The sequence below is a fragment of the Aotus nancymaae genome, unplaced genomic scaffold (genome assembly GCF_030222135.1).
Source record: "Aotus nancymaae isolate 86718 unplaced genomic scaffold, 86718_ANA_hifiasm-v0.15.2.pri h1tg000003l, whole genome shotgun sequence".
NCBI classification, from domain to species: domain Eukaryota; kingdom Metazoa; phylum Chordata; class Mammalia; order Primates; family Aotidae; genus Aotus; species Aotus nancymaae.
Window position 1 is genome coordinate 16,909,844 of NW_026988414.1, and position 13,069 is coordinate 16,922,912.

Below are 13,069 nucleotides of genomic sequence, written 5' to 3' on the forward strand. Positions count from 1 at the left end.
AATGATAAACTTTAAGTTTCAAAGCTTGTCATTTAAAGGCTCTTTATAATCTAGTAACATTTTCCACCGTTCTGGCACCTGAAGCTAAGTATGCTTGAAGTAGTTTATTGTCTTCTTATATTATTTCATTTTATTTTTTAAATCTGCTTTACTCAAGCTTACTGATTTAAATATTAATCTCATCCAGAAAAAAAAAAAAATTACCTTCACAGAAACATTTAGAAAAATATTTGACCAAATATCTGGTCCCCATGGCTCAGCCAATTTAAGACATAAAATTAATCAATATAATCCCATTCTCCCAATATAGTTTGGCAGGGCCTTGGGCAGGTGGTAGCCTCAGCTCTGGAGTCTACAGCAGGGCTCTCACTCTCAGATGCAGTCTCCGCCTCCTCATATTATTTTAACTTGCTCTGCACTTCTGGCCCCAGGACCTTTGCTTATGCTGCACCCTCCTCATCTCTGATATCTCAGCAGGCCACATGGACCCTGGCACAGAGTGGGTACTCAATGAATCCTTGTTGAGTAAATAAATGAATGGATGGGTAAATGAATGAATAAATAGAATGACTTCTTATCTATACCCTGAGAATTTCTGTGACCAAAAGCCATTATACTCTTTCTTCTGCTCTTAGGAAGTTATTGTGGGTCCAGATACCACCTCCTACAGCCTGGCAGACCTGAGCCCATCCACTCACTACACAGCCAAGATCCAGGCACTCAGTGGACCCCTGAGGAGCAATCTGATCCAGACCATCTTCACCACAAGTAAGGAGGCCCAGGGTACAATATGGCCTTGAGATCTAACTTTGAATCAACACTTGACTTCCCCCTTTGACTTTAAAATTTTCAAACAAACCTCTGAAAAGAATCAATTCACTGCTACTACTCGGAAGCCTGAGGAAGGCAAGTGTGGGAGGTTATGAGCATCCTAGTGAAAGGAAAGGAGGGAGCCCATCTGGATTCAGTCCCCATTTCTATCACTTGCTATGTGTGCCTTAAGAATGCTACTTCCATCCTATAATCTTTAGCTTCTTCATATTATACAGGGAGATTAGTAATAATCCCTCCCTCAACAGAGTCTTGCAAGGGTTCGTGAGGTATTACATTTGAACTCCTAGACCAGTATGTGGCCCATATAAATGTGTGGTCCTTTTATTGTCAGAGTTTAAGATAAGCTCAAAGTCTCTTCCTTTCTCCTTCATCATGCCAGTGTTTACAAAGCCTGTCCACATTCCGAATCACAAATGGTCCTCCCACCAAGCTGGTATGATGGGCCGAATGCCCAATGTCCTAGTAGGGAAGCAGAGGCTTTCAAAGATTAAATGACCTGTTCAAGACTATCTTGTGAGTTACAGTCAGAGTTGGGCTCAGATATTCCACGCCCAAGGAGCCTCCCCCTGCACCTGCCACAGAGTCTTCTGCAGATGGCAAACCTGCAAGTTGTTCCACTGGTAAATAAAAGTAGCATTCATTCCTGAGAATGGGAGGAGTTGGCCTTCGGAGAGTCCTGTCTTTCACAATTCACGCAACAGTCATTCTGCACACATCTGCCAAAGAAGGTGCTTCCTCTTTGCCAGATCTTATGCCAAATGCTAATGATAAATGTGTCCTAAAGATGCTCTTATACAAGGGCTGTGAAATAAATAAGAAAACAGCTAATGATACAACCTCAGATGAATGTCCTTGGGTCAGAAAAAAGAACTGCTATGACCATCAGCTCTTAGGTCCATCTACAGGCATAGTTCCAAGACTGTTTATTTCTATGAGTTTTTAATTGTTTGCATCACATTACTGCACTTGGAAATTATCCAGGAATTCTAGTCAATAGAGCTAAGCTGAGACTTAAGCTCCAGCTCAGTCCTTCTGCTCTGTGAGCATCACCATTTCTCCTTATTCCACAGTTGGACTCCTGTACCCCTTCCCCAGGGACTGCTCCCAAGCAATGCTGAATGGAGACACGACCTCTGGCCTCTACACCATTTATCTGAATGGTGATAAGGCCCAGGCACTAGAAGTCTTCTGTGACATGACCTCCGATGGGGGTGGATGGATTGTGAGTACCAACAGGGACTGCAGAGCTCTCAGGCCTAGGGGAGGAGGGACAGGGCACAGTAGGGGAGGAGAAGAGGGTAATCTCCTCCTCCTGGTGTATCCTGACACCCACATGTGTGAGGCCTTGCAAGATACTGCCTGTCACACAGAGGCACTTCGGAATTCTCTCTTAAACAAAAGAATGGGAAACAAGCTGTGTACCTTTTGAAGCGGGAAAATAAGTTTCTTGCAGTTTATCTCATTCAATCTTCATCAAACAACTCTGTGATGTATAAATGACAGGAATCATTGAAGCCATTGCTTATATTAATTAGCACTGACTAAGGATTTATTATCTACCAGGCACTATGCTAAGAGTTTTAGATGAATTATTCCAACCCCATTACCATAGGAGCTGGGTAGGATATTTTTTAATTAATAAACTTTATCTTTTTAGAACAGTTTTAGGTCCACGGCACAATTAAGTGAACAGAAAGTTCTCATATATACCTGACACCCACCCACACAACCTCCCCATTATCAACATCCGGCACCATAGTGGTTCATTTGTTACAATCAATGAACCTACATTGACATGTCATTGTTACGCAAAACTGGATGGTATTTTTAATCCCTATTTTTCAGATGAGAACACCAAGGCTTAGGGAAGAGAGGTGACCACCCAAAGTCACATGGCAAATTCGGGATGGACAGAGCCAGGGCCTGGTGCTCTGTCCACAGTGCAAGGTTTCTTCCTCTCAGAACGGTGCCCTCTCTTTCCTGCAATAGCTTAAGTACACCCCGATTCATCGATATGTTTATAGGTGTTCCTGAGACGCAAAAACGGACGTGAGAACTTCTACCAAAACTGGAAGGCCTATGCTGCTGGATTTGGGGACCGCCGAGAAGAATTCTGGCTTGGTAATGCAGCCCTGCATGTTTGTATCTCGAATACCCTCCTTGTCATTTTTTCTAACTCACAGTGACTGACCTAGCGGGGAGAAAGAGATGAGGAAGAAGCACTAGTTCTGGTGGCAGACACAGAATATCAAATTCTTAATGAAAAAGACTATTTAAATGCTCTGAACCATTAAAATGTAAACCAAAATATCTGAGATAGATCTCAATCAATTTAGAGGTTTACTTAGCCAAGGTTAAGGACATGTCCAGAAGAAAAGGAACACAAAGCCACAAGAGCATCCTGTGGTCCATGCCTTTTTTTCTTTTCTTTTCTTTTCTTTCCTTTTCTAAGATGATATGAGAGGTTTAGTATTTAAAGGAGAAAAGTGGGCCGGTGGGGAAAGTGGAAGGATATGATCACATTACCGAATCCACATGTTGCAAGATTTACAAAAAAAAGAATGACAAAAAAAGAGAATGGTCAATTATGTATTCATCTCACACTCAGCAAATCATGCATGTAAAGTACTCAGCACTTTACATAAGATAAAGTGAAGAGAGAATAACTACCTGTGGAGATATCTGGCCTTTTATCTGTAGCATCTGCTTAGGGACAAAAGGAGAGGCAGTTTCTTGCATGACTCAGCTTTCAGTTTAATTTTTTCCTTTTGGCATAAATTGGGGTCCCGATATTTTATTTCCATTCACGAAAAGTAAAAATCTGATTAAGGAAGAGCCTCAAGTCAGCCCTTACGAGTTAACATAGCCTTAAGTCATTCGCTGGACCAGTTATAGCAGGCTTTTCCCTGATATCACTGACAGCTTCCCTCCTGTGCCCCAGGTTGTGCTCCAGGTGCTAAGATGAGTTTCTTACAGCCATAACCTTTAACCCCGCTAGCACCCCTGCAAAGTACTCAATTGCCACCTGCTGGGCAAGGTGTCAGGTGTCAGAAGTGGTTGACTTGTGGGTTGGTAAGAATTTCCCAACAACAGTATAGGTTTGAAAAAGGAAAAGTTTATTAGAAAGAAAGAATGCCTCCAAAGGACTGAGAGCTCTGCAGTGGATTTTTCCTTAGGGGTATTTACGGACCTTAAGGCAGGAGCTTAAGGGTAATTTGGGCCCTATTAGCCATGTAGATCATAATAAATGATTACATATGTAGACATTTCTGTGCCTTAATGTCAGCAAGGGTTGCAAAATGACTTTCGATATGCATATATTCCAGAGATGTATAGAAATTCTAGTTACTTATATACTTTTGGGAAAGAAACCTGGAACCCCAGATGCTTGCTTGAGATAATAGGGAAGGCTAATTAACTCTAAACCTCTCAGATAAGGAGTTTTTGTCTCTGGGACTTACTTGATGGTCAGCAGGTGAATTTTGCTCTCCTCAACGCCTTACATGGATAAAATCACAGCCTCAAAGAGGTTGAGTGGTTTGCCCATAGGAGTCTAACCAATGAACAGTTGAGCTGAAATTTGGAATTTCCCAAGTCAACACTACAATTCTATCACCCATCTATTCATCCATGCGAACCACACTTTCCAACCACCTACCTGCAGAGAACATTGTTCTATGCACCACTGCCTACGCCAGGAAATATTTATCATATTATCATACATTGTCCTTCATTTGTAAGGCACTTTATTTTGTTTATTTATTTATTAGACAGAGTCTCACTCTGTCACCCAGGCTGAAGTGCAGTGGTGCGATCTCGGCTCTCTGCAACTTCCACCTTCTGGGTTCAAGCGATTCTCCTGCCTCAGCCTCCCAAGCAGCTGAGATTACAGGCACCCACCACCATGTCCGCCTCATTTTTGTGTTTTCGGTAGAGACATGTTTCACCATGTTGGCCAGGCTGGTCTCGAACTCCTGACCTCAGGTGATTCACCCACCTTGGCCCCCCAAAGTGCTGGGATTATGGGTGTGAGCCACCAAGCCTGGCCTGTAAGACATTTTAGAGTTTAAACAGTACTTGCAACACCTTATCTCCTTGGATCTTCACTAACGCACTGGGAGGTTGGAAGTGGGGCAAAAATGTCAACCCAATTTTACCTGAGACTCAAAAACATCACACATTTGGTCCAGTGTTATACCAGCAAGCAGAAGAGTGAGCTTTCAGCCTATGCCTTGTGTGATATAGCCTTTTTTTTTTTTTTTCTGAGACAGAGTCTTTCTCTGTCACCCAGGCTGGAGTGCAGTGGCACAATCTCGGCTCACTGCAACCTCCGCCTCTCGGGTTCAAGCAATTCTCCTGCCTCAGCCTCCCAAGTAGCTGGGACTACAGGTGCTCACCACCACACCTAGCTAATTTTTGTATTTTTAGTAGAGACGGGGTTTTGCCACGTTGGCCAGGCTGATCACAAACTCCTGACCTCAAGTAATTCACAGCCCTGCTTCCCCACGCCTCAGCGTCCCAAAAGGCTGAGATTATAGGTATGAGCCACTGCGCCCAGCTGGTCCTGTTTTAAGTGTATCCAGCTGCTGCTTTTACAGAGTGAAATAGAAATAAGGGCCTCAGTCACCTGTGCTTCTTAGCAACCCTTGCCTGTCATCCACAGGGCTGGACAACCTAAACAAAATCACAGCCCAAGGGCAGTACGAGCTCCGGGTGGACCTGCGGGACAATGGGGAGACAGCCTTCGCCGTCTATGACAAGTTCAGCGTGGGAGATGCCAAGACTCGCTACAAGCTGAAGGTGGAGGGGTACAGCGGGACAGCAGGTACAGTAGCAGCTGCACTTAGAGCCTACAAAGCCATGGAGACCTTCTTGGCATTTACAGCTAATTTCTCCATTCATCATTCTTTCATTCCTTCCTCACTAATTAAATCAACATTTATTAAATCAATGTTATCAAGCCATTTATTAAATCAACAAATATTTAACTACCTACGGGGGCCAATCCAGAAAAACTGTGATTCAAAACGGTTGGATGGAGAGTTGGATCCTGAAACTGACTAGATTGGGAATCACGGCAATCAGGATTGATTTCATCTTTCAAAAAAAAAAAATGTGTCTTTCTTACCCAGATATCAATTGTAGACTGATTAAAAAAAAAAGTCTCCCAAAGGCTTTAACATTCATCGAATCCAGCACTTCTCAATTTATTCAGGGCATATGCACCCACTGGCAATCTTGTGAATGTACCAGTGCTGATGCAAGTTGTCTGGGATGGGACCGAGATTCTGCATTTTCTCCAAGTTCCCTCGTGATGCCAATGTGGCTGGTGTTGCTGGTCTGTGGAGCACACTTTGAGTAACGAACTGTCCACTACATCACCTAACTGCTTGAATCTCTTCCAAGACATCCCTGGTCATCTGGTTTCAGCCTGCATCCCCATGAACAGAAGGTCCCTGCCTCTCAAATGGCCCCTTCATTCCTTGTCTGGCTCATAACCTTCGTTTAGGTTTTGAAGATTTCTTGGACTTGAACTGGTTTGATGTGGTTTCCTGGCTCCACATAAGAGGAGAAATAAATAAGGAAACAGCACATATTAAGGCCTACTAGGTGCCATCTTTTGTAGATATTCCCCCTGTGTTCATCTCATTTATTCCTCATAAAACCATTTTATGAAGATGTTATTTTTATACAGAAGAGGAACCAAGTGCAGAAGAGCTCAGAGATTTGCCCAGGGTAAAACAGCTTGTAGAAGGTGGATGCAAGCCTGGCTGCAGAAAACTGTTGCCAACAGTGTTCTTGGTGACAAACAAAGGTCAGGACTGAGAGTGTGGACCACCCCATGCAACCCATGGCCACTTTGGGTGGTTTTCTGTTATGTTTGTGAAAGCAGAAGAGACAGATGCTTGGCACATTTCCAACCTCCCCGAGCCCTGAAAGAAAACATCCATATGGGGAAAACTCTCCAGACAAAAGGTTGCCAAAAGCCAGAGGCCTAAGGAGGCACAGAGCTCTTCTGAGATGGCAATTTAGTGATAATAAAGAGAGACACCCAAGGGCAAACATGGCTTTCTGTTTCTTGAATCCCTCAAAGAATGTTGGTATTTTATGACCTGGAAATAAATACCTCTTTGGTTGAGATGGCTTCAGGCAAGAAGAATAATATTATAGGGCGAGCAAATTCATCAAGCAGCAGAAATGTGGCCTCTCTTCCTCTCTCTTTATACTTCCATTGAGGAATGAGCCATAATATTTCCCTTTAGTGAGATAACATTTGTAAGGTTGCATTTTCCTGTGTGATTTTCGGCTGCAGCCAGGCCCTCTGCAGGAGAGCATCCTGTTTCATTAATACCTATGTGCAGTCCTCAGGTTCTGGGTAGCATCATCAGTTAAAAAGGTGTCTGGGTCCCTTTGACAACTTGCTTCAAATTATCAGGATAGAATATCTCAAAGTCTTGAAATTTTTGCACACAGCACTTAGCTGGGTTGGGAGCGAGGAGATGCCACAAAGCAATGGCATTGCAATGTTTTAAAAATTTAATATATTAAATTACAAATTAGTTTCCAAATAGTACTATATGGAAATGGGCTTCTTGTCTAAGAATCATGGAACAGTGATCAGATAAACACTTTAAAAAATAACTATGTGATTCAGGGGCTATTTAGGGACATCTAATGTCTGAAGGGCTTAATTATAAGTGTGACTAATAAACTTTATGTGTGGGAGAAAAGCATTCCATTATTAAATGCATACTTCTCCTTGCTCTCTGAGGTCTTTTATGTAAAGGAAATGCAGAAAAGTCATAAAAATAGCAACGATCATAGTAAGTATTTGCATGTCATGCCAGCTGTTTGGCATACACCTTTATATCCATTGTCACAATGGCACTGCTCAGTAGATAGAATCAAAGTGCTGGTTCCATTGAATAGATGTGAAAATCAAGGCTCAACAAGAGGCTTGTGCAAGGTCACAGCTAAAAAGTGAGAAGATGGGACTCGAAGCTGGACTCTCCAAAGCCAGTTACAGCCCTCTTCCCACCACATTACGCGGCTTCTGTTGGAAATAAGTACTGGGGGTAACACTCATGCCTCATTCAGTTCCACGTTCAATCCTGACTCTGGGCTCGATGTTCAAGGCTAGTCCCACCCCCAGAACCTTCCAGCGGTCACCTCTAGTTCTACCCTTTACAGTCCAGGAGGGAAATTTCAGCTGGGATTTTTCTGTTTCTCCCAGGTGACTCCATGGCCTACCACAATGGCAGATCCTTCTCCACCTTCGACAAGGACACGGATTCAGCCATCACCAACTGTGCTCTGTCCTACAAGGGGGCTTTCTGGTACAGGAACTGTCACCGTGTCAACCTGATGGGGAGATACGGGGACAATAACCACAGTCAGGTGAGTAGACCATGAGGGCCCAGAGCAGGCGGGGCTTGGGAAGCAGGAGGGGCTGATGGAAGCAGAATTTAACCCCCTATCCTAGCAGAGATTAGGAAGCAGGAACCTTACTTATATAACAACATGTTTTTCCCAAGACAGTGAGCAATCTCAAGGACACTGCAGGTAGGTAAAATAGAAATAGCACGGGTTAACACTTGACGATCCCAAGGACAACCACTGGTCAAATGGATTCCAAACATGGAGAGGTTTCCTCACACAAAGCTTTCCTTTCTGTCTGAAACCCAAACGTAAAGCAAATAAAAGTAGAGGCCGTTGAGGTGAAGCAGCGTTGATGACACAGAACCCCTGGACTGGGGCACCTTCAGGATCCCAAGAACACCCTGAAATTAAGTTCACAGACTTTAAGTCTCCTCATTATGTGAAGAAACCAAGACCCAGAGAAGGCTAACTTTCCTGAGATCACAGAGTGAAGTTGGCAGCAGAGCCAGCTCTCCCTGCTTCCAGCCCCTGGCATTTTCCCTGCACCACACACACCTCTAGCACTTCTTCTGCAGTCACAGAAACAGATTTTTTTCAATCCCCTTTAGAAATAGGCCAACAGATCAAATTCAGTAATCTCCCTTACTCTGAGCCCTGCCTACACTGGCACATTCCTGAAAAGTATAAAGATAAGTGGGAGACTGGCCATTTAATCACAACCAAGCACCTGCCCAGTCCCTCCACAGAAGTTAGTCACCATCCCAGGGAGGAGGGATGGGTGTTCCCACATAGCCACACCACACTGATCCCTGAACCGCAAGGATTCTCAAGAGGTCTGATCACTGGAATCCCAGGGAATTAATGAAAATGCAAAGGCCCAAATTACACTTTATGACAACCCCAGGGATTCTGATTCGATGATCTCAGCTGAGATACAGCATCTTATCTTTTTGAATATTTCCATTTTTGTTGTTGGGATTTTGTTGTTGTTGTTAGATTCCACAAGTGATTCCTGACATGCAGCAGGTGTTGGGACCTGTTGCTCTTCAGTATTAGTAATTTTGATACATGTGTTTATGCCCTAGTTAACAGCTAGCAAGTAACACCTGCAACCTTAAGTGTAGACCTTACCTTACATAATTTCTGGTACTTTTCAAAGCACTCTTACCTTCTGTATCTCAAGTGCTTATCACTGTTACCCTGCATAGGAATTGGGATGTGGTTTTTCGTGCCTATGTTACAGAAGAGTCAAGAGTTACAGGACATTTCTTGACAGCAGTCCTGTGTTGTCTCCATCTTATTGTGCTACTTCACAAATACTTCCATTCTGTTTTGTTTTTTTCTTAATGCTCTTTATTGCCCTGTCTCAAAACACCTGTGTAACACAAAGTTCTTCTGGGAAAAAAATAAGCTACATGTCAGAAAGCAAGCCTCTCTTTCCATCCTTCCATTCTGTTTTGGAAAAAGAAAGAGATGACGTGGAATGGAGCCACAGGAGCTGAGCCCCAGCTCCAGCTCTGCTCCAGCTGCTGTGTGGCCTCTATGAAGTCACTCTCCCTCTCTGGCTTTAGTGTCTACCACAGTACAAGAAGGTGTGGCTTCCAGCCCTGAACTATTAGAGGAAAGAACCAGGACAAAGGGAGGCAGCGTGTGCACCAGGCTGTTGGATTACCGTACTCACTGTAACTGAGTGATTACAAGCACATTTGCCCATGAAATGAAGAGCCATTTTTAAATCTCACGTCCCTATAAGACTCAGAAGCCACTCATGTCAGTGAATGCCAAAAAATTAGAAGAAAATAAACTGTCTCTATTTTTCTCCCATCTCACTAGCCATTACCTTCCCCACAGTGGGGTAAGGGGCCATGTGGGGTTCGATGGGTGGACTCTACAATCTGCAGACTTCACTAAAGGGTCAAACTTGGAACCTGGAAGCCAAGACACAATTACAGGCTTTTCTTGTAGAAAGCTTTGGCAAAATTTCAAGGATATTTCCCCCTACTTGAGACTAGGGAAGTAATATTTACCAACCACCTACAGTGTGCCCAGCTCTGTGATAGCTCATTTACAAATCCATTTAATTTTCATCACATCTTTCAAGGCTAGCATTGTCAGATCTTAAGAAAGAAAAAATAGTAAAACTGAGGCTCAGCAAATATTGAGAACTTGTTTAAGACCATATAGCTCTCAGATAAGAGCACTAATATTTAACCCTATATGTCAAGTTGCAAAATTGCTGTTTCATTCATGTTTTTTCTGCTATTCCATATCAAACCCCTATTAAAATACTCCATAGAAATCCTGTGAATTACAGACATACACGCACACACCCTGTATATAGCTACTCAATTCCAGAACCTCTAATCATGACCTTAATTCCTTCACAACTTATTCCTTAGGATGGTAGGTTTCATCAGTCACAATTTGCTTCAAGATGGCAGCCCAAAGCTCCATGCAAACTCAGGTGACTCTTGACTAAGGTGAAAAATTGGGTCAGATTCAGCCAGTCCCTTTGAAAGTTTTCACAACCCAGACCAACGGAGAGATAGGCAAGAGGCAGCTGTGATACACCAAACAGTCAAGTTGAAACAGAACTCGTTTAGTTTGAACAACTAAATAGCAATGATCAGTGAACACCTTGCCTAACAGTAACCAACCTGGGGGACTTCTCTCTCTTTTTTTTTTTACAGGGCGTTAACTGGTTCCACTGGAAGGGCCATGAACACTCAATCCAGTTTGCTGAGATGAAGCTGAGACCGAGCAACTTCAGAAATCTCGAAGGCAGGCGCAAACGGGCATAAATTCCAGGGACCACTGGGTGAGAGGGGAATAAGGCCCAGAGCAAGGAAAGGATTTTACCAAAGCATCAATACAACCAGCCCAACCATCGGTCCATACCTGGGCATTTGGTGAGAGTCAAAGCTGACCGTGGATCCCTGGGGCCAACAGCGCCAGCACAGACCTCACCTCCTATGCGATTTCTTTCTTTGCACCAAAGACATCAGTCTCCAACATGTTTCTGTTTTGTTGTTTTGATTCAGAAAAAATCTTCCAGTGACGACATCACAATGGTTTTTACTTCTCTTGGGTGGCTCTGGGAATGGGAAGAGGGGTAGGATGTACAGGGGTAGTTTGTTTTAGAACCAGCTGTATTTTACATGAAGCTGTATAATTAATTGTCATTGTTTTTGTTAGCAAAGATTAAATGTGTCATTGGAAGTTGTCCCTTTGTTTTTTTACATTTCATATGACAGAAACCAGAAAAGCAATACTGTTTCCATTTTAAGGATATGATTAATATTATTAATATAATAATGATGATGATGAAAACTAAGGATTTTTAAAGAGATTTTTCTTTCCAAAACATTTCTGGACAGTACCTGATTGTATTTTTTTTTTTTTTTTTTTAATAAAAGCACAAGTACTTTTGAGTTTGTTATTTTGCCTTTCGTTGTTGAGTCTGAATTTCATGAAAGTCAATCATTTGAACAAAGGGAGGAATGTTGGGACTGGAAAGGCAAGTAGGAATGGTGGTCAAGTGGGAGGGGTGGAAGGAGACTGGAGACCGGGAGGGAGGAAAGCACTGTTTTAAACAAAGGTGAACATGCTTGGGAAACGCTTACAGGCCAAGCATAAGTGGCTCATGCCTATAATCCCAGCATTTTGGGAGGCTGAGGTGGGAAGATCGCTTGAGCCCAGGAGTTGGAGACCAGCCTAAATAACATAGTGAGACTTTGTCTCTACAAAAAAAAAAAAAAAATTAGCCACCAGTTTTGGTGGTGCACACTTGTAGTCCCAGCTACTCAGGAGGCTGAGGTGGGAAAATCACTGGAGCCCAGGGGTTTAAGGTTACAGTGAGCTATGATCAAACCACTCCACTCCAGCCTGGGCAACAGAGGGAGATCTGTCTCTAAAAGAAAAAAGAAAAAAAAGCTTACAACTTGAGATTCAGCATCTTGCTCAGTATTTCAAAGACTAATAGATTATGGTTTAAAAGATGCTTTTATACCCATTTTCTAATGCAACCTTTTAGAAACTCTATGATATCGATGAGGTGAGGATTGTTATCACACAAGGGCTAAGATCCCCAGAGGCAGACCGCCTGAGTTCAATTATTGGCTCCACTATTCCCAAGATCTCTAACCTCTCTATGCCTCAGTTTCCTGTTCTGTAAAGTGGGGATGCTCGTACTTCTTATTTCAGAACATTTCTGTGAAGAATAAATTATGTTATCCATTTGAAGCCCTTAGACTGGAGCCTGGGGTATATTAAGTGCTAGTACGTTGTAGCTATCACCATTATCACTTTATATGAGATGCACTGCGGTTCATAGAAACCCAATGACTTGATTGTGGCTGCTACTCAATAAATAATAGAATTTGGATTTAAACCCCGGTCTTCTGGCTCCAGTGTTCCTGCTCTCTGCTGGTCTCTTAATGAAAATTTCTCCATCTTTGGGGAAATGTGTGCGGTGCCAAAACAGTGTAGGTTGCAGAGTGGGGTATGGGGGAAAGTTCAACTGGATGCTTCATCAGGCTTCTACCATCCTAAACTTTTAGAACTAGGAGGAAAGTCTATTAGGAATAGTGCCTTCTCTCCTACATCACAGTCTCCAAAAAGGGGCAGAGCCCATATTCCTTCAACCTCAGACTGAACACATCTAGTGATGGGGAACCCGTTGCCCTGGATGGCAGATCTGTTAGTCCTCAGTAAATACAGTGAGTCAGAACCACTACCAATACGTAACATTTCTCTTTTTAAACAGGGGTATATGGCAGGGAGAGTAATTCCCAGTTCATTCTCTTAGGGATTTTTCAGAAAATTGACTTATTTAATAAAATAAGTCGTTTGGGCT

General features: G+C 43.0%; 1 protein-coding gene across 7 annotated transcripts in view; it reads left to right on the plus strand.

Annotated features, from left to right (window-relative positions):
* TNC (tenascin C) overlaps nt 1-11,645 on the plus strand; it is a 94,329-nt gene extending 82,684 nt beyond the window's left edge. For all 7 annotated transcript variants that reach the window (XM_064378524.1, XM_064378531.1, XM_064378541.1 and 4 more), the window contains 6 exons: nt 636-768; nt 1,905-2,056; nt 2,859-2,955; nt 5,498-5,659; nt 8,069-8,232; nt 10,905-11,645. In XM_064378524.1, the coding sequence (XP_064234594.1) occupies nt 636-768; nt 1,905-2,056; nt 2,859-2,955; nt 5,498-5,659; nt 8,069-8,232; nt 10,905-11,015 (819 nt within the window). In that variant the 3' untranslated portion in view covers nt 11,016-11,645. The remainder of the gene's footprint in view (nt 1-635; nt 769-1,904; nt 2,057-2,858; nt 2,956-5,497; nt 5,660-8,068; nt 8,233-10,904) is intronic.
* Nucleotides 11,646-13,069: the final 1,424 nt, after the last annotated feature.